We start from the raw sequence: 21,636 nt of genomic DNA on the forward strand, positions 1-21,636 counted from the left end.
GCCACACACACCCCCAGCCCAACAGTAATACACCTTTAAAATAAAATACTGAAAGCAGGAGTGTGTCAGCAAACCTGTAATCCCAATACTTGACAGGTGGAGGATTAAAGTTCAGGAGTTCAAAGCCACCTTAGGCTGTATAACAAGTTTGAGGTCCATACAGGCCACATGAAACTCTGCTTAATAAAACCAAATGCATAATAAAATAAATGTTCGCAATTGTGTAGTAGTGTGCTATACATGGCATTATTTCTATGGAGATTCTTAAAGACTTGGTCCAGCCCTGTTGTGAGAGAGGTTAGTTGCTCAACTCTAATATTCAAGTGGAGGGGCAGGATCTTAGCAGTCAAGTATTTTTGTGTATGCCTACTCAGGGCTGGCATTCTTGAATTATTCTTTTGTTTTTTCAGAAAGCACATATAGATCCTTATCCCACCCCCACCCCCCACCCCTGGTCCCTGCCAGTGGGGACTTTTCTTTATTATTATTTTTAAACTTGAAGGGAGTTTTTCAAAGCAGCATTCTTGAATTCCAAACAAGAACATTCTGTTAGCAGAGCCTGAAGAACTGTTTTTTTTTTTTTCTGTTTAGACATTCTGTCAGGTGCTTTTCTGCCGTCTTCCCCCGCCATCCTCTGGGCGATAGGAGGGGAGCGATGGTATTTGGGGTTTCAGCGGCACTGCAGGCCTGTGGTCTTGAAAATTAGTCATTATGTGGGGCGTGGGGACCAGGGAGAAACCCAGAGAAGCTGGTCTTCCTGTTTCACACAGATGAAGGTAGATGGAGTGACATTTCTCTATTTGTTGTCCTGTGTTCTCGTTCTCTGTCTGTACAGTTATTTCCATTTTCTGGGCTCCTAATTCGTGCTGAGGTCATGAAACTAGGTGTGATTTCAAAAGCACTATCTGAAGTAGCTGTCACCAGCTTTCCACGCTCTGTCTAAACTTGAGTTTCCTCTAGTTGGAGCTTTTACAAGCTAGAACTCACTGGTTCAGGACCAGTTCTTCTAGGGAATGCTTCCCCAGCCCCAGGCTTCTTATTTCTGAATGTTGAGCAAGGCAGGCATATGGAATATTTTTGATTTGGCCATTCTGCCTGTCTGCATGGTACCTGGAAGAACACTCTGGCCATAGAAAGCCCCACATCTTCACAAAAACCTTCTTATATTAGTTTGTGTGTGAGATCCCAGTCAGTTCTCTGTCAGCATGTAGAAAAAACAAAAAACAAAAAACCTACCTCTGCTCTGAAGGACAGGCAGTTCTCTTCCACAGAGAGAAAATACTGACTTGTGAGTCAAGGCTCCTAGGCCAGATTGTCTGTAACTAATAAATCACTTGACCTTGGTCAGATAATCTAACCTGGGTCTATTTTTCCTCATCTGGAAAATGAGTTCAAGGAAACAGTTTCTAAGATCTCTTTGGTAAATAAATAAATAGTGGCTCTTCTCATTGAGAGAAAACAGCAAATTCCCAGGCAGGAAAGCAGTACGAAATGGGGCACGTTGGCTAAATTATAGGCTTCCCAGGAGGCAGCATGGTTAGGTGGCCCGATACCACTTCAGCACTGACCGAGCGTGTAGAGACCCTGTATGCCACCATTGGGGGAGCTACTGCTTTACACTTTAGCTGGCAGGAGGGGCGTTGGCAAGGTTTTGAACAAGGAATGATCTCAAGGTTGGTGGAGGCAGAGGTGCAGGGTAGGAGGCCGTCTCCTGGAGCTACAGCCGCCTCACCCGTCGGTGTGCACACCACAAAGGATAAGATAAGAATTTGTGGTCAGGAGTTGGAGAACTTGGATTGGAGGCAGACATTTGGAGACTCTGAGCCAAAGGAAGTTGTAGCCCACAACTCAGTAGCCGTCTTTGTTGGTCTGTGTGGGTGGACATTCTGACCAGGCTTCTTCCAAGACATGGTGGCATCTCTCCATGTTTTCTTTGTCTCTGGTCGAGTGGCACTGTTTTCAAAGAAGATAACAGGAGCTCAGTTCTCCAGGGCCAGCTGACAAGCTTGACTTCTCAAGTCGTGACTTGTCTGGTTACGGACCTAAACCTGTCCATTTGGACTTGTAATTAAGTTTCTCTTACATGTTATGCATAGTAATTTCAGGCATCTTAATTATCAGTGTAATAATCGGGAGGTTTCTGTGTTTTATGGTTCAAGTTAGTACCAGTTTTCCTTGCTTTTAGCTACATAATAAGTTCTCTTACAAGAGCACAGTTCACTGTGCAGCCTGCTTTAACTGCTAAATAGCCAGGATGGGATGATGTTTTTCTTTGCAACTTTTTAATAAGTTTTAAAACTAAATAAATAAGTAGAATACTAAATAATAGACCACACTCAATGGTAGACTTCAGGAGATGCAACACCTGAATTCATAACTGACTCAGAGAATATTTTCTCAGTTCTGTGACTAATATGCTTGAGTTTGACAGGTACAAATTCATTTGGTTATAAGGATGGAAGCCTATGTTGAAATTGGTTAGGTTTAGAATTTTGCTTAAAATGTACTTGGCCATGTAACTGAGGGTGTTCATCAGTATATTGGCTCAAGCAAGACCCAGGGGCTGGCTGAATGCTGTCAAAATTCCTTTTCTGGCTCTTCAGGTAGTTTTCCTCTGTAAGTTGGCTTTATTTTCACTAACAGCCTCAGATTTACATCTTTGGACCCGAGAATCCCAAAGAAAGATGGGTCTTTCTCCATCCCCTTTCCATACAGCAGTTTCAGGGAAGCCTCCAGCACATGTCATCACCTGAGTCAGTCAATGTGGCCTGAGAGATGGAGGAGCTTCAATCTGTTCAGCCACACACACACATCTGGAGTGGCGGTTGGTGAGGTCTCCTAAGGGCATCTCACCAGGATCACAGAGGGAAAGTGCTTCTCAAGAAAAAGAAAAACTGAAGGAAAGGGAAGAGATGCTAGTTAGCAAAAGCCACTAACAGCTACTCAACACCAAAGCATGAAGCCTAAACACTAAACGTGAAATAGAAGTCTTATAACCAGCTTATGTGGAGAGGACTCTGCGTTTATGATCTGTTAGTCTGTGTCCACTGTCATCTTTGTGGGGTAGCCATCCCAACCACCACAGAGACACCTCCCCAAGCCTGGCTTCTGAATAGGTCAGGCTGAAATGACTGTCAAAGCAACAGGCATTGCTCAAAGATCCACTTAAAGTCCGATGGAATAGATGTCACTTACATGGGTTTGGTTCAGTAATCATATGGTTGCCACCAGGCCAGAAAGGAACCAGGAGAAATGGTTTGGGTACTCCAGTGTCACCAGAAAATGGGAAGTACAGAGATTTGAAAAGTAACCACAGGTTAATAGGAGAGTCTGGGAGAGACTGAAAGAGAAAATTCATAAGTCAACACCTGTGTTGAGGGACACACCTGATACATGGCGGGTGCTGTTCCTCAGCTTCTTCCTGTATGTCTGCATGCAGGTGAGCGGCCTGTAGCACACCCTCTGCCTGGTTCCCTACCTGCTCAGCCTGGCAGCTCCTGCCCTGCAGGGAAGCCTCTTCACAGAACCAAGTCACTCTCTTTTCCACCTAGTATGCCTACAGGCTATGTCTGGCTGGAAACGTCTTTGATAACATAAACAATAAAAATGCTTAAATTAGGCACTTGTCTGATTAAAGTGATGTTTTGCCACTATTTTAAAACCACAGTGATATCAGTTACTAGATTTTCCCCTCCCTGATTTATAGCCAGTCTGCTGAGTTCATAACAACAACAACAAAATCTCCCAAATCTCTAGATCTTTATGTAACATGTGGGGGAAAATAGATCCAACAAAAGAACACAGAGATTTATTTAAAACAACAGTAACATTAACTACTACTCACCATATATATGAATATATTTGAGGAAAACCTGATAATCTTATTTATCAAAATCATCAGAATTTCAGTGTTGCTCAGAAAAACATAGGAACCATGATGTTTTTCTTTGCTTCGTGGCTTATAATAAAAATGTTTTCAGTTTGCAAGTGGCAATTAGATTCCTCAAACAAAGTAACACTTAATACATCCCCCAGTCCTCTGTTCTTAAAATAGGTAGAAAAACTCAATGACAGAGCTTTCCATGGTTGTGTGAGAGTCAGGATCCCATTCTCCTTGTAAATAATGTTCAGCGTTTGGTCAGTGTTCATGTTTGAGAATGATTCTCTCTTTACAGTCATTTGGGCTGATGACTTGAATGTAGTGTTCCCACTTCCCTGACATTCCGTGCTGCCATTCTGGCCTACTGTAACCTCAGGGATGACTCTTTGGAGCCGCAGAGGATGAAGGTCTGCTGAAGATGGTTTGGACCTACACTCCCCTCAGGACTAGAGCTCACTGCCACCTGTCAGTTGTATGTCTGAGGCCCACGAAGTGAAACCCCTGCATCTGACCTGGACTTAACGCCTCCGACCCTGTCGTTCTCTGACTGCTACTCTTAAGCAAGCCAGGGCCACCTTTACTTTGCCTCTTGTAGCTGTTATTGCAAGACATCAGTCTTGGGTGTTGATGCGGCTCCTGACATGCTCCCCCGGGTCAGGGCGTGGTGAGCTTTCTCCCCGGCTTGGGTGGCAAGACAGGCCGCCACACGGTTTGCTTGCTACTCCAGCCCAGGCAGCGTGGATTGAGGGCTTGTGTGGGAAGATTTGGGAAGCCTGACAAACAAGGAACTAAGATCACCAGCAGCTTTCAGTCCTGGCTTCATTTCAGACCTGAGGAATGTTTTGTCAGATCTGCTTTTATGTTAAGGGAAAACCCAAACCCTAGACTCGTGTGTGTGTGTGTGTGTGTGTGTGTGTGTGTGTGTGTGTGTAAAATATTTCAGTGAAATTCTAATAATGCTCAAAAACTGGATTTGCTTTGGAAGAAAGGGGACAAGGAAACATAGAATTCAAAATTTATTTCTGAAATCTGTTAATAAAGCATAAACAGATATGGGATGCATTTCTATTCTGGTTACCTTTTCTTAAATCTAACCATCATTCAGTTTGTCCCAGGCTAGCCCCCATGACAGCTGCTCCTGAAGCTCAAGCTCTCGGAAGTCATGTGCTCTGTGCTCTTTTGCCTCCCCAGCCTGCCTGGGTCCCATGGCAGAGACCCCAGATCCCGAATGTGGGGACAAGGATGACCTCGTGCTGTTGAATGAGATTTTCAGTGCTTCCTGCCTGGACGAAGGAGAGTTCAGCAGAGAGTGGGCTGCTGTCTTTGGAGATGACCGGCTGAAGGAGGCAGCCCCCGTGGGGGCCCAGGGAGAGCCAGACCCCAAGCCCCAGGCAGGCTCTGGATTCCTTCCTTCGCAGCTTTTAGACCAAAACATGAAAGATCTACAGGCCTCTCTCCAAGGTAGGTAGCACAGTGACTAGGACCTTCTGTTGTTTTGCTTGTCCATTCCTTTTTCTCCCTTTAATATAAAAGTTTATTTGTTCTTTGTGGTTTTGTCTGAGTATGCTTTCTCTATTTTTACTTTATAACTAGTATCTTTTTATTTTAATATTAGTGATGGTATGTTTTTATAATTTTTTTTTTAACATCAAGTGACTTTTTAGCTGAAATCTCTAAATCACACCCCAACTTTCAAGATGCAGTGTCAGGCTCAAGATCAATTGTCTCTCATAATTTTCTCCCTCTGTCAGTACTTTCTTAGGAAAGTTGGGGGAGGTCCTCAATCTTACTCTCTCGATTGGATTTAAGCCAGTTTTGTGGCCTGCGTGAGAGGATCTTGCCTCTGCAGTTGAAACCCTGTGGCCCAGCCACCCCTGACTGCCCGGACCCGCACCTCCCATATACTCATGAGATGTGCTGCCTATACTTCTGTAAACATGTCCCCTTTTCAGGTGCAAAGCAACACTTCATTGGACCTGGAACTTTGTCTCCTCCTTTATATTATACTCACTCTTCCTCTCTTTACACCGTGACCCATTCCTACCTCATGTATGCCCCAATTCAGCAGTTCCTGTTCTGACTACTGCATACAAAGTCAACCCCCATGGCAGCCTCGGAACAGACAATTTCCACCCTGACCAAAAGTGCTCTTCATTCAGAAGAGTTCAATGCACCAGGGCTCAGCATCAGGCCACATGCTGGTTGAGCATTGATGGTGTGTCGTCGCCCCTCCCACCCCCCCAGTGATTCAGAGTGCAAAAACAAAGCTCAGTGGTGAAGTCTTGAGTTTCTAAAGTGGTCTTGAGAAGGAAGGAAACCATTTTCCTCTAGTGTGAATTTTTTCTTCCTCTCATGTTATGTAAATCATGAAGATAGGAATTACTCCTGTTAAGAGATGTTCAAATTCTTTTGGTTTTTCTATGAACTTAAGCTATCTCCTTAATAAACAACGTGTTTATCTGGCACTTACAGTGGAGAACGAACGGGAGAGTGAGAATGATTAAGTAATTATGGGCTATTACAGCCGTAGGTCTCGGGAAATGAGATCATTCATATGGGAGCTGGTGGGCAAGACAGAAAAAGAAGTCCTCCCTTTTTTATGAACTACCTTTTCCCTTTGATTTTCTCTGTGAATCCTGTTTTGCAGCTGTCTCACGCATTAGCAGGCACGGAGTTGGAGGCTGCAGGGATGGAGAGGATGCTAAAAGTGTCTATTTCCACCTCTGGTTTCACCCTCCCCTTCACTGGGGGAAGCCCAGTGAACAAGTCTGTCAGGGTTTATCCTAACCCTCTTGTAAGAGAGGACCTGACGGGCATGGGAGACTGCAGAGGCCAGATCTTCAGCCCACCCACCTCTGAGATTCTGCCATGCCTCCAGCCTGCTGCAGAATGATCCCTGCAAGGCCCCCAGCTTTGGAGACCCGGGTGCCCTGCTGTGACAGGGAGCAGTGGTGGCTCACAGTTACTGCCAGAGTGAGAAAGCAGGGCTCCAAAGCCTCTTCCTGGACAATGTGTGAAGAGCTCTGGTCAGACAGAACCCAAGAACTGTGATGGGGGTAACTGTGGGCTTTGCACTTACGTCGGCCCGAGAGGAGGCACCTAAGCACTTGTGGGACAGAGGAGGCAAGTGTTCCCACAGTGAGAGAGAGATGCACGGTATGACCTGGGAAGGGAGAGAGGTTCCGCAAAGGGAGGCCATTCGTTTCCCAGGCACACAGTCTCATTTGAGGTTGCTACCCTAGTACCCTAGCAAGGTGCTCCCTCACTAATAAGCATCTTTCCGGCCCCACTTTGTGGAAATGCACCTGTGAACACAACAGGCAAGGCTCTCTGCCTTCCTGGAACTCGCTTTCCAACAGGGCAGAGACAGGGAATGATAGACAATGGGAAAATCAACACAGTAGGTTAGAGAGAGATCAGTGGCAGTCAGGGGAAGTCAGAGCTAAGGAGAGTCGGTGCTGTGGGATGGCAGGGGAGCTAAACAGGGTCTTGCTGGGAAGATGAGAGCCAAACAAGGCTTGAAGGTATGAGAATTAGCCATGGGGACGCCTGGGCAGATACCCTTGGTTGACCCCATAAGCTAAGAACATGCACAGCATGACAAGGTCTGCCGGAAGAACCTTCCTTGGAGCTGCCTTGGCGAGAGTGAGTGGTATGAAGAAGGGGAGGGATGCTCCAAGGCTGTGAAGGACAGACAGCATTGTAGGCTGGACCACAGATGCCAACAGAAGCTAGACTGCACGGGGCATGTGCACGCTGGGCAAATCTCCAGCCTCCTTCCAGCAGCCATGTTGAAAACCACCACAGCATCTTTAGCCATCAAGCAGTATGCTCTGCTTTGTTATTTAATGGCATCCTTTTGGTTGTTATAGTCTCCTCTCTTCCTATGGGCTTCTAGCAAGACTAATGTTAAAGTTACTCAGTGACTATGGAATTTCCTTTACTTTGTGTATGGGTACCAACAGAATACCTAGAGGATTCAAAATCAAGGGAAAAAAAGTGTCTACATGGTTCAAAAACAAAAACAACAGCCCATTCATTGACCACCACAGCTCCAGAATCTCAATGGGAGCAGCTTTCATGCTACCCAGTGCTGCCCTGGTTCAGGGAACTTTCCAGATGCGTGTGGTATAGACACAGGAAGGCAGCTTGGAGTGGGCTTGCAAAGGTTGCACTCTGAAGGCTTCTGTCAGGCTTCCTCTCATCCCCAAAATAAGAAAGGATGAATGTTAGCCTAAATTTTTTTTTTCACTGCATCTATGGTTGAATAGAAAAGCCATCTACTATGTATGAGCAGTTGTATGTAAATGATAGTTTAATGATGACTATTAAACCCTGGCCACATTGTATTAAGATGGATTCCTTTGGTTAATCAGATCATGTCAAAACCTAAGTTCAGTAACCGCTGAGGTAATTAAGGAATTAAACCAAACATGGGGAGGTGGGGCATGCTGTCATATTGGCTCGGTGGCACTGTGTAGGAGAGAGTGGAGTCCAACTTTATTTTGTAGCTGCCCTCTTCCTCCTCATACTGTAGCAGCGGCAACTCTCTCTGCAGCTCCCTGGGTTATTACCCCATATTTAAGTAAGTAGGATGTTGGTCCGGGCTTCTTATCCCAGCAGCATCTTATCTGTGGGTTGGCTCCCATCTCTGAGAGGCCAAGCTGTAAAGTCAAGTAATCCTGTGACTCCTCCAGCCGTAGACAGGAAGATGATGCCAGCCTGTGCTCAAGACAGCACATGCTGGATGCCAAGCACCATGCCCCCTCTTTACCCATGTCAGTACCCATTTAACCTGCTGCTTCCCAGGCGAGGGCTATCACCGTCGACACTTTAGAGACTAGAAAACCAAGGAAGGAAGCAGTTTGTTGGCCCAAGGTCACTCTTTTCGGTAAAGGCAGGCAGACGTTGAACCTGAACCTGGGCAGCAGGCTGTCTAAGCAGCCCATGCCTGCCACCGGGACCGTTGTGACCTCTCAGTCAATGTCTGATAGCATAGGTAGCTTCCAGGCCCTTCAGGCATCTGCTGCCACTTGAGCAGGGCTTACAGTGATCAGCCCCGCTGTGAGTTCCCTGGTTTCACACAGGAATCGGGACACTGGGACACCAGGGTAGACGACAGGATAAATGGAGTTGCAGAGAGACAGGGTCCTTGTCCAACAAAAATGGAATGATGGTCCAGAATAGAATATTTGAAGAGGGGTCATCAGAGAAGTCTCTAGGGATAATGTGTGAACACACCCGTGCTTGTCCTGGCTCCCCGAAAGGACTGAGGCATCTGCAGGGTCAGGAGGTCAGAGGGCAGAGGTGGAGGCTCTGGAAGCCTCCAGTCATTAGCGATCTCCATACTTTCAGTCTTGATTTTTCTCCTTTTCTTCTTCCTCTTTTCTTCTCCCTCTTCCTTCTGCTCTCCCTTCTCTTGAATCTTCCATCTCCTAGAACGGTTTCGGTCTGCCTTCCTCTGGCCTCCTCATTCTGTCCCCCAGCACTCTGGGCGACTACAAAGGAAGGAAGCCAGTGTGCTCCCCTCTTGTCTAGTCCAAGCTGTGGGCGCTCACAACAAAAATCACATGTCTGATCAAGTCATTTTAGAATTTTGAAGAATCCATTTTAGCTGAGATTTCAGGGTGTCTGGAGTTATTGGCTTGAGAGGGGGTAGCCTAGCTTGTTTTCCGTTGCTCTGACAGAGACCAGAATGAAAAGCATCCTGTGGACGAAAGGGTTTATTTTCTTTTACACTTGCGCTCCACAGGTAATTATTGAGGAAAGCCGTGGCAGGAACTCAAACAGGAACCTAGAAGCAGAGCCATGAGGAATACTGGCTTGTTCTCCTGAGTGTACACTGCTTGCCTACTCCCTTCCCTCCCTCCCTCCTCCCCTCCCTCCCTCCTTTCTTCCTGTCTTTCTTTTAACTAATTTATTTATTTTACATCCAACTCCATTTCCGCCTCCCTTCTTCTCCCATTCTGTCTCTCCGGCTCAATCCAGTCCTCCTCTGTTTCTGTGTAGAAAGGAGCAGACCTCCCCTGGGCATCAACAAAGCATGGCATATCAAATTGCCGTAAGACTACGCACCTCCCCTTGTATTAAGGCTGGGTCAGGCAATCCAGTGTGAGGAGTAAATAGGTTCCCAAGAGCCAGCCAAAGCGTTAGGGACAGCCCCTGCTCCCACAGTTAGGAGTCATACAGTAGACCAAGTCAGCCTGCTCTCTTATAAAACCCAGACCCATCTGCCCCAGAGTGGCACCACCCACAGTGGGCTAGGCCCCCTCTTCAACCATTAATCAAGAAAATATTCCCATAAGCATGCCCGCAGGTCACTCTCATGGTGGCAATTTCTCAGCTAAGGGTCCCTCTTCCTAGGTGACTATTTTGTATTAAGTTGACAAAAATTAAACATCACATGTGGCTAGGACTTCCTGTACCCATGAAGTGATGAGAAAATTATGCCTTCCTGGGGCTTCTAAATATGAGTAGGCAAGCCAGCCAGAGAGTGCTGACCAAGCAGACACTAAGGAAGGTTTGGAAGCCTTTTCAACGTTAAAAATTGAATTTAAAAGTAGACTCCAATACAGGAAAGATTACCAGCTGCTCAGGATAAATGCTCCAGCAGATCTTTCAGCTTTGGATTCTGCGAAGCAGAGCTGAACCTCTCCTTGGAGTCACAGAATCACAGAGCCTTGTGTTCCTGCAGGGTAGTCTTCATTTTTGCCAAGTTCTCAGATGCTATTACCATCTGGGTGGGCTTTAGGTTTGGGTTATCGAAAATAAACCTCAGGCTGAGCTCATCTCTTTCCCCTCCTGGGTTAGCCTGGTGCCAGGTAACTAACATTTCCAGTACTCGATGGAAAAAATGTCAAGGGAAAGAGAGCCGGGTGTATTTATGGCATGAACACAGCGTGGGCACTCTGCTTGGGACAGTGGGATTGTTAACTCCATCGGGGTAGCCGAACTTTCTGGGCCTGCTGAGCAACAACAAGGTAGAATTTGGAGAGCTGCAGGATTCAAACGCCTCTGGTGCTGTATAAAAGGATCCTTCAAGACCAACTCCTCCACCCACTCTGTAGATGAGGAAATCCAGGAGCCTCAGAAGGTCATGTGCCTTGCCAAGTTCTTGCACTTTCCACCACTGTAGTGAGGGCGAAATTCTCAACTTGGTTTACAAGATCCTTTAGAACCTAGCCCCAGTTTCATGGCTGCCCACAACTCCCACACCTTTACTTAGCATGACTCAATGACAACTGTGCCAAAGAACCGGTACGCTTTTATAGATGGTAGTGCTGAGATATGGACCAAACTGTCCTGCAACTCATTAGGTAGCCAAGGCTGCCCTCAAACTTTTAGTAATCCTTGTGCCTCAGCCTCTCAGTGCTGGGATTACAGACATGCACCACCATGCCGTGAAGTATATTTTCTCTTCATCCACTGGACTCCAGTCGTACTGAGCTTTAGTGCACCCAGATCTTTCCACCAACGGGGCCTTGGCACACGTTCTCCTCAGAGCATGCCATCCACACCTACACATGCATAGTGCTATACTTGGCTGACTTCCCCCAAGCCTCAGTCTCAGTTCATCCACACCCCAGCAATCTGCATTAGCTCCTGCTGCTCCACACTCCCATTACACCCTGTACTTAAATCACCCTCTTACCTCACCTTATGGGAAAACTGATTTCATTTGTCTCTTCCTCAGGTTGTCATAGAAACAGGATCCACAATTGTGCTACTCACCATATTTTCAGATCATAGCTCAATGCCTAGAATTCAGTGGATGTTTAAAAGATGCTTGCTAGAAGGATGGATGGGTGGGTGGCAAGCAATGAGAGAGAGAGAGCACCTGGCAAGTGACAGGATGCTGGGTCAAAAGGTGACAAGCCTAAGCTGTGAACTCCTTTAGATAACACTTGAGCAATTACTCCTCACACATGCTGAGGTATACAAAAATGTGAATTCAGCATAGCTCCACTGAGAGCCTGCTCTCTAGCTTTGCTATTACTTAGTTTTCCCCACAAGATCCCAGTTCACTGGTGCTGCAGTCCAGTGAGACAGGAGCCTTACAAACACCTTGCAGGTGTGGAGTGTACCTGAGGGGCTTACGGCCACCATTGCTGGGCTTTTCCGATTTTGTCCTTCATAGCCGATCCCCCACCCCTGAGGCCCTCAGGCTGAGATAGCGACACCGCCTGGGCCTTTTGCTTTAAGTGGTGAGGGGCGTTCACAGCAAAGTGTTCTCTGGCCCATGTGCTTTGGCTCCGCTTGCTCCTCTTGCTGGGCAATGTTAGTTCTGGCTGGCTAGTATTTCCCCATGTGTATGCGAGGGCAGCAGGGCTGCTCTAGCAAGTTTTTCTGTGTGTTTCTGCAAATGGGTAGCACGTTGACATATCAAAGGAGCCCAGAGCTGGAAGAGCTTGTCTGTTCCTCAGCTTGGAGCTCGCTCCTGTCTCCGCTCTTCACTACCCCTCTCTTAAAGGAATTTCTCTTGAGGTAGGGAGACATCTTTCTGGCCACACCTATGTGTTTAAAATGCCTCTGCCAACTCTCACTGACTAGGGAGCAGTTGATGGCAAATACTGGGATATTAGCAACACTAAGTTCTCTCTCAATAGCAGTTTTTCCTGACAGAAGCCAAGACATTTGAAATCTGGTTGTTGTTCCATCCATAATCACCCTCATAGCATCCTTCCCCTCAATAATTTCAGAGCTGTATAAAGGAGGCTGAAATTGCCTTAGAGATTTGTTCAATAGCTGGTATCACATCAGTGCCATTTTATCTCCCCCAATACCCATATTCAAGCTGCTAGATGGATGTGAAGGCATGAGTGTAACTCTGTACTGGCTGTTAATTATGCCTACCATGGGGAGGCGGAGTCAGGATGCATGTGTGTCTTTAAAATTGCTGTGGAACACTATCACACCATCTCAGCTCCCAAAGAGGAGATGGCTTCAACTTCTTCCTCTTACATGTGTGTTCTCTGCTGTGAAGAAGCCTCCCCTCGTAGATTCTCAGCATTGCTTGTGCGGCTTCTGACTGTAGCTGAGCAATACCCAATAGTACCCAGTCACAGAGGAATTCAGCTGGATGACGTTTGTAGGCTGAGGGTGTAGTTTAGTGACAGCATTTGCCTAGCATATACCCAGCATTTGCCCAGCATCCCCTGAAAGAAAATACATTTTTTCCTTTATAAAGAAATCTTGTATCATCATCATCATCATCATCATCATCATCATCATCATCCCTTTACGTGGTATGCTTGGAAATACAATTTAGGGTGCTGAAAAGATGGTTTAGCCACTAAAAGTAGTATTGTTCTTGCAAAGGGACTAAGCTTGGTTCCCAGCACCCATGTGAAGTAGCTCAAAACCACCTGCAACTCCAGTTCCAGGGGGATCTGATGCCGCTGGACTCCACAGCATCCACACTCACTCACACATACCCATGTACAGAAACAGTCATACACAAAATTAAAACAAGTCTTTAGGTAAAGAGAAAACAGTTTATTTTTCTGGTACTTTTCAAATGAAACAATAATACAGGTTCATTTGTAAGTTTTCAAGTCGCACGTTCCATACAGGGAGGCAAGCTCTACCGTAGAGTGCTTCCTGCTGCCTTGAGGAACATACCCCAGTTTCATAGGACAAAAAACACAGTGAGCCGAGTACCCCTCTCTACTCCAGCATTCTTGATAGCCATGCTTGGAAAAGAATGCCATGCATGGTTTTGAAGTAGGGAGCATTTTCTTGTTGAGTTCCCATTACCAAATGGCACATGGGGGCAGGGAGCCATCGACTCCTGTACTCTCCCCACAGTTTTTCCCTCGACTTGATTCAGGTTCTCTCTGCAAGTGGCACCTCTGCGAACTCACTCAGAGAGCACAATGAGATCCAAGAGCCTAAAGCTACAAACTTGCTTGTGGTTGTCTAGAAAGATGAGGCCCTGAAGTCGGCTCCTCTGCTTCCTAAACGGGCCCATTTCTGTGCTCGGGCCCCACTGACCTCCTAACAAACATGTTGATCCAACCAGCCAACAGGCCATCCAGGGCACTGTTGCCTAAACTTACATTGGCCTCAAGGATTCCATTTCAGTCAGTCAGCTCCTCTAACCAGCTCACCGATGACGTGGGGAAAGCATCTCTAACTGGCTTACAGGTGACGTGTGTCAGGAGACAGGCTGCAGGGTTGGAGGGAACGAGACGCAGGTTGCTGGTGGGCGGGTGTCATGACCATGAAGGACTGAAGAGAAGAGGGGACTGTTACCAAGTTAGTGTTGCCTCTCTCAGCCTTGCCTGTAACTGGTGCTGTTGGGCACACATTTGCCCCACAACTTTCACTTTCCACATTTACTATTTTTTTTTTTTTTATGTGATTTGGGTCTAGAAGGAAAATGGTTAAGGGCCAATTTTCTAGGAACTGGGGAGGTTTTGTTATTCTTGGATCACACCAAATACTGGTCATTTAAAGTTGTTTTATTGGAGTATAATTTACATGCCATAAAATTCACTAGCTGTAAGAGAACAGGTCAAGGATTTCTCGTAAATTCAGATGGCGAAGTTGGAATTCCAGCATCCCAGAAGGCTCCTGTGACACCTGAAGCGTCTGATTGTATGTGAATCATGCTGACTGTATGTTTAAGTACCGTTCCAAGGAATAGCAACGGCGTTCAAAACCGTTTCTGGTTCCCACTGTCTTATACTGAGGCAGTGGGTCGCAGGCCGTCGGCCTCATTCCTTGTCAGGCTTCATTATTAAGTCTGTGTACTGCCCGTCTGAAATGAAGCACACCTAACTAGTGAGGATGAGACCATCTGGACTGCCAAGTACATCGTTGCCATCTCTTATGATAACACACCAAGAGTATGTGTCTTGCCATTTAAAGGGTGGGGGTGGGGGGGGGTTAAATACTTCGTCTTAATTCAAGAATCACATATCCGAACCTCCACTGTGTGCCCGTGTCCTAAATGATACAAAAATGAATAATACATGACCCATGGCTTCAAGGGTTCATGACTCCTGAATGTGGCAAAAACAAACTAATTAAAATAGCACAATTCTATAATTGAGACCACTGGAAAGTGTGGACATTAGAATAGCAGGATAAACAAATGGTGTTCAATCATCATGTAATTTTTGTAGCATATAAAGAGTGATACTCTCGTGCTGGAAACTGTGTTCCCTGACCAATCTGAACTCTGCAATCTAAACACAGTCTCTCTTGAGGACTTTGCTGGAGACTAAATTATTCCTTACAAAGAAATACAAAACACTGTAAGCAAGACCATCTCAGTAAAAGGAAGAGTTTTAGGCATAATGATCCTCATAGTGATGCCGTTTGAAGGTCAACATTTTAATGTGGGCTTAATCAGGAAACACCTACCTGCCCTGTGTTAAGTATTTTGGAGTGTTCAGAAGGAAAACTTTCATGACTCTTTCAAGAGATAAGACTTTGAACACAAAGAACTAAAACAGAGATTCAAATATATACATACATATATATACATATACATACATACATATATATGTTTATGTTGTGGGGAATGGGACTTGCTTCCCTAAAGCAAGAGTGCTGAAAGCCTCTATCCTGCAGGCAGGGCACAAGGGTATAATGCTGAGTTACACAAGCCAGATGACATTGTAAGGTATGGCATAAAGGTAACCCCACATGAGCTCTCTCCACTCATCTATTTGGGATGGACTGCTATTTATTTAACAGTATTATTTCAACTTCTCAATGTACAGGAAATAGATGCACACTACTTTCTTGGTAGAGATGTGTGGTTTCGAGTTCTATTGCTATGTTCGTTCAGTTTTAAGCCTTCCTTATTTGTGACAGGAAACCATGATTCTTGGTTTTCTGATGTTTTTGGTGTGGTGATGAAATCGCCATACTCGACAAGAAAGTGGGTATAAAACAAAAAAAAAGGCAAAACAGTGCTCTGATACTAGCACCTTCTTGTTTGCTTTTCAAAGTCCACTGTCTTCCTTAATTTCCCACGTATTTCAATTGGATATGGTCCAGTGCTTCTCCTGTTCCCCCCAAGTTTTCCCAGTCTGAGGAAGAGGAGAGAAAGGTCTTGTCACATCATCCTCTGCCGCCTTGCTGGCAGCCACCATGGGTTAGAACCATATGTATGCTCAGCAGCCGGTGGGGTGGTGTGCCGGTTCCTGCTAGATCTAATGTCCTTTGGTTTTGAATATTAGGCTGGTCAGAGAGCAATGTCAGTCCTCATACTCCATGGCCAGCACCACAGACAAGCAATTCAAATGACAGCAGCGCTGCACCGAAAGGTAAAGCAGTCCTCCCCTCCTGTGCCAGCTGTCCTCCTTCCCAGCGGCCCCCTCACTCTTCCTGTATTTCTTCACTAGTGTGCATCTGCACCTCTAGAGCTCAAGTGCAGGGCTGCGGGATGAGGAGTTAGGCATGACCCTAGAAATGACCTTCTGACTTTTTTTCCTGGCTTACTGCCCTCGGTCACCACTGCCCTCATCAGACTTCTCTAATGTGGGGGGCAATCCAATAGGTATATCTCGGCGCGATCCTTGAGATGATAAGCTGAAAATAGCAAAGCAGGACAGACCACTGTGGGTTTGCTGGCTTTAAAAATACCATTGTTCACCACATAAGGAATAGAGTTAGAGTGCCTCGGGAAGGGCGGGCCGTCTGAGCTGTCAAAAGAGGTCCTTTCAAGTGTGTGAGATCTGCTCTCTTTTGGGACAGGCCCCTGAAGTGAGCATCTGCTGGACAGAAGATCTCATGTGTATTCCCAGCTCTATCTCTGTTCCTTTGGTCCTCACCCCCTCTCCCTTTGACCATAGGACATTAGAGGAAACGTCTGTCCCATTATCATCAGAGAGGTTCCCGTGGGGTTCTTTTAAGTGCTGTGCAAATAATTTGCACCTGGTTTTACTCCTAGCGGAGACCTGGGAATCTGAGGGTTGCCTTCAAGTGCAATCACCTGCCTTAGCTTCTAACTGCAAGGCTGTGATCACTCTCTGGGGACCTTCTCAGACCTTTGCAAGAGGTCAGGAGAAAGGGGAAGTAAGTGTGTAGCCTATTTTCACTGGAGATAGCATTAAGATATCTTGATGTTCTCTATCAAGAATTGAGATAAACTAATCCATCTCGATCAGTCTCACCCCATACACTATCCTCACATGACCTCCAACATGATGAGTTGTGATTCTCTCCAGTCCACGGGTTGTGAGGGCTAACCACATAGAATTCAATTAAGGTTACCTGTGGTAACAACCTAGTCAGAGAACTATTCTGACTACTAGTCCCGCCATTACTAGCTGTTCCTATGTGTACTCGTCATATCTCAAATCTAATGACATAATTAATACATACATTGATTCTGTCATTACAGAATAATATACCTATTGGGTGTTATGATTAGAAATAGGGAGATGAACCCAAAGTATAAAGTGCTTCATTAACTATCTTCAGTGTCGTTTTAAAGAATCAAAGATGGTTTATGTGACTCTGATCCCATTCTGTCCCTTCACTCTAGGTAGTCTTGAGACTCTTTCCAGCCAGATGGCAAGCACATTCTTAGCTGCTCCCTGCTAGAAGGGCACCCTATTAGAGACATTTATTCATGCTTCTGACACCTCCACCTGTTGGAGAGGGGGTGGGGGAAGCCCAGATTACTGAGCCAGTGAAGTAGATGCTCACATGGAATGATTTATATGGGAGAGTCCCAGCTTGTTTATAAATCACTTGCATGAAACACTCTTGGAAATTCTCTCCTCATCTGGAAGACACTTCGGCTGTCTAACCACGGTATTCGGGAAGTCAGGGCGGGTGCTTTGGTGAAAGAGCAGTGGAATGAAGGGCTCCAGTGAGGGGGTGAAGGGATTTCAAGCTTGCAAAGGGAGGGAGAAGCACCCCAAGGGCCTTTTGCCTCTGCCAGGCAAAGGTGGAGAAGGCAATGGCCGGAATGGCAGAGAGGCTGGCCATGGGTATGACCTCGTCTGGGCCTTTGAAGGAGGAAAAGGGAAACACCAGATTGCTCCTGACCCAGGGGACTTGAAGGGATCCCTCCAGCAGACACTGGAAAGCACCTTGCTTCTTCAGCCATTCAGTGTGATTTCTGAAATAGCCATGCTGTTTCCTGGTTGAGGCGAAAAGCCCGAGTGGACGGTGTTGAGCAGCTCACAGAGCTGTGGCTGGAGGTGTAACTACAGGTGTGCTTCATTAACTTAGAGAGACCATAGCTCCTCCTTCATGGGCCCTCAGGCCACAGTTTAGGAGTGTCAGCCAGTCAGGGGTCATGGAATTTCCTAACTGTTAGACACCAAGGGTCATGGGCTGCCTGAGCCCAGCATGGCAGGGGTGGTCCTTGAGAAGGTAGTTTTGTTCACGTTTCTTCTTCTTTCCCCAGAGCCTGCCAAGGCTGCCTCGGACCTGACTGCCTGGTTCAGCCTCTTTGCTGACCTCGACCCCTTATCAAATCCTGATGCTGTTGGGAAAACCGATAAAGAACACGAATTGCTCAATGCATGAGTCTGCAACCTTCACCAGGGAGCCCTCGGGCCACTCCACAGCACCTCATCCAAGGCTTGCAGAAGGCTGACGTGCTCAGTATGCTGTTTTAATATTTACGTGCCATTTTAATAAAACGAGAGGGTCAAGGCCCTGTTTCTATCGGTATAGATGTTTAGTCACTTGGCTTGTCTGTTCTCCGTGTGCAGTGGACGATGGCGGAGGCCGCAGGGGCAGTCAGCAGGCCACTGCTTGCTCTTGCAGACACCCCGTCAGAAGCATTGCTGTGTCCGTACACCGTGGTGCAGTCCAAGTCTGACTTACACACCTGAATGTGGGCTCACACAATGTGTCCTCGGGGCAGCGGGAGGCTGACAGTGTTTTGTGCTTGCTTGTGTCCCATCACCCTCAGAAGGGGCTTCAGGAAGATCTCTTCATCCAGCTCTGCATACCACCTTTCACTGAGCTCTGGTGAAGATCCGTCCAGACAACCAAAGACACACAGAGACGCCCACCACACTTGACTGTAGCCGCGGGCCACACTGGCAGAGGAGTTGGGCTTCTTTCTGGTCCATGCCTTTTCTGTGCTGCACATAGATGTACATCCTAATGTCTCCTCCCATGGTCTTCGTAGCTGAACTCAAAAGCATGTATTCCAGGAGCTGCTTGCAGCATTTTCTTTAATAGCAAAATTTAAACATTAAACCGAAAACATCATTTGATACACAAGTTCAAGTCATGGATTCTATGCTAGGAGACCCTGCTGTGTGCTAGGAGGGGCAGTGTGGATGGTGGGATAGAGGAGGGAGGTGGGCCCCATAGGCAGTTCTGAAGCCATTGACTAGACTCCAGGCATCCCCAAATAAGACAGCCAGGTTAGATGGGCTGCACGGGATTTTTGTAGGATCAGGAAACAGCAGTAATGACAGATTTCTGTGTGGGCACATGAACAGCTCAGTGATACTGATAGAGTATCACTAACCCTAGAGTTGGCACTTACCCTCCCGGTCATAGGTTACCTGCCGTGTCAGGGTCCCACACATTCCCTGACGTTCATGTACACTATGGCAATGCACTTAAGGTCCTGTGTGGGATGAGTGATGGTCCAGGGGAAGAAAGGTTCTCGGTGCTAGGCCAGGCCAGTGGCTTCTTCCAGGCCCTGTTGCCATCTCAGAGAAGGCTTTCTGGGCCACCTGCAGAAACACAGGAGCACCTCATCAAAGGGCTTGACCACAGCTCTAAAATATACTCTGAGGGCTGGAGACACAGACTGTTAGAGGTGCCTTCTCGGGATAGGAAAGCTAGCGGTCTGGGACCCAGGTGGGGCCTTAGCTCAACAACTCTTCCCAGTCCTCAAGAGCTTCCCGAGAGCTCACCTCCATCACTGGAATGCCTCTAGGTGCACCTTCAATAAACCAAGGACTGAGCCCTACTGTCTCCCTGCAAGTCTGCCTCCTCCCTACCTCTGCCTCTCTCCTTTAGCCATGCCAGGATGGTGCCCAACTAAGCCTGGCCAGGTCTGTGCTTTAGGTGCACGCCATTAGATGCTGCCACCCTAGAGATCAAGTCCCTATTCAAAATCTGCCTCCATGCAGCCCGCACCCTAGAGTCGCCTTGGGAGCAATGGATTAAAGATGGCCAGATCAAGTTGTTCTATGTGGAGTGAGGACTAAGGGTCCTAGTTTCACCCTGGGCCACCTTTGTTTGCAGCCATAAAACACCCCAGAAGTCCCAATGTGGAGCTGAATCTGGAGGGCCCGTCTGCTCCATCCAGGCAGTGGGAGGGCAAGGGAGGTGGAGTTCTGTTTTGAATGGGTTACTTGAAACAGTAGGAGGCTGCATTTTAAAACTGATCAGTGAGTAGAGGAAAGAGGATCATGGTAGCTGGATAAGCTTCGCCCCCAGGAAAAGGAAAGGGTTGCTCATGACGGCATTTTCTCCCTGAGTTTTCTTTCTATTTTCTTTGTGAAAAGGAAAGAAAAGAAAAGGACTCCGGCTCCTTTCCCATCTGCAGTCCACTTGGGCAGCCTCTTGATCCCCTTGGAGAGGCGTGTTTTGATCCTGCTCACACAAAGCCCCTCGACCACCTCTCCTGTTCAAGGAGAGGCAGCTGCTGCTCGGTTGCCTTGCCGGTGGCCTGTGCACCGCCTGGCCGAGGGGCTTCCTCGGAGACCCAGCTCGAGCCGCCCTCCCTAACTGCGACACTAAACCTGTTCCTGACATGAAGAAGACAAGGTGTCTTTACCCTCTTCGCCCACAGTCTCGCTTCTCCGTGTCCACCTCCCCTCAGGCAGCCAGCCTGAGCCACAGTTACACTGGAGCTTGAGACAAAGATAGGAAGCCTCTTCATCAGGCTTCCTTTGGTTTTCCTGCCGTTTCTGATGGTTTCAGTATGACCCTGGCCCCCCTCCCCTTCCCCCAGCGAACAGATAAAGAAGAAACTCACACTGGAAGGAGGGGCTGGGAATGATTCTCTTTGTGCCTGCCTTCTTTTCCCAACTGACACCAGCCCTGGCTCTGGATTCGCTTTACAGATTCATTCCCCTCCAATTGTAATTTTAGAAATGTCAAGTTGATTTTGAGTTCTGGGTGAGTGAGAAAAGCACCCATCAGCCTCAGAATTAGAAATCACTGATTTAGAAAGAGCCAGCACTTTTTTTTTTTTTGGGTTCGTTGGTTGCTGGAAGTTTTCGCTTGAGAAAAGTGTGTTCTGTTTGAAGCTAGCAACCCCTGGGTGTGAAGGAGAGGCAAATCCATTGTGCTTTAGCCAATGTTTATAACTGGTTGGGGGCCAGGGCTGAGGGCCCTGAAGGTACTTTGTGAGGCCCCGCCCCTACCAGATGACACCTACCAAGCCCTTCCTGGCTTCTGCCCACTCCTGGAGTCGGCTTGAGTTCCCCTTTTAGGAGATGCTGCACCAAGACCCCACCCCAGAGCCCAGAGTCTCTGGCAAGGGCTCATGGCTAAATACTAACACTGTTTGATTTTGCCAATATATCGAAGCTGCACCAGGCTTTGTGATCAACTAGTGTCCCCCACAAAGGACACAGTTAATCCCCTGCTTCCTGCTTTGATTGGAGGCAGCTTCCGGCCCTCTGACTGGCACTCTGTGTGTAGTGATGTCGGTAGATCTCTTCAGCTTGGTTGGAAGATAGATTCCAGCTTGGAGGCAAATCCAAATGACTGACCATGGCTGCCAAGAATTCTGCACTGGGAAGCTTCTAGAAAATGAGCAATGTTTACTAGAATCCATGTACTTCATGATGGGTGTGGGGCGA

The 21,636-nt window shown here is 47.0% G+C and overlaps 1 protein-coding gene across 14 annotated transcripts in view; it reads left to right on the top strand.

Annotated features, from left to right (window-relative positions):
• Ica1 (islet cell autoantigen 1) overlaps nucleotides 1-18,528 on the top strand; it is a 141,603-nt gene extending 123,075 nt beyond the window's left edge. For 8 of the 14 annotated variants that reach the window (XM_076566204.1, XM_042272799.2, XM_076566206.1 and 5 more), the window contains exons 13-15: nucleotides 5,072-5,341; nucleotides 16,075-16,161; nucleotides 18,258-18,528. In XM_076566204.1, the coding sequence (XP_076422319.1) occupies nucleotides 5,072-5,341; nucleotides 16,075-16,161; nucleotides 18,258-18,379 (479 nt within the window). In that variant the 3' untranslated portion in view covers nucleotides 18,380-18,528. The remainder of the gene's footprint in view (nucleotides 1-5,071; nucleotides 5,342-16,074; nucleotides 16,162-18,257) is intronic. The other 6 variants (XM_016005440.3, XM_042272800.2, XM_042272801.2 and 3 more) reach the window with 1 other exon arrangement.
• Nucleotides 18,529-21,636: the final 3,108 nt, after the last annotated feature.

Source organism: Peromyscus maniculatus, chromosome 3 (assembly GCF_049852395.1).
Source record: "Peromyscus maniculatus bairdii isolate BWxNUB_F1_BW_parent chromosome 3, HU_Pman_BW_mat_3.1, whole genome shotgun sequence".
NCBI classification, from domain to species: domain Eukaryota; kingdom Metazoa; phylum Chordata; class Mammalia; order Rodentia; family Cricetidae; genus Peromyscus; species Peromyscus maniculatus.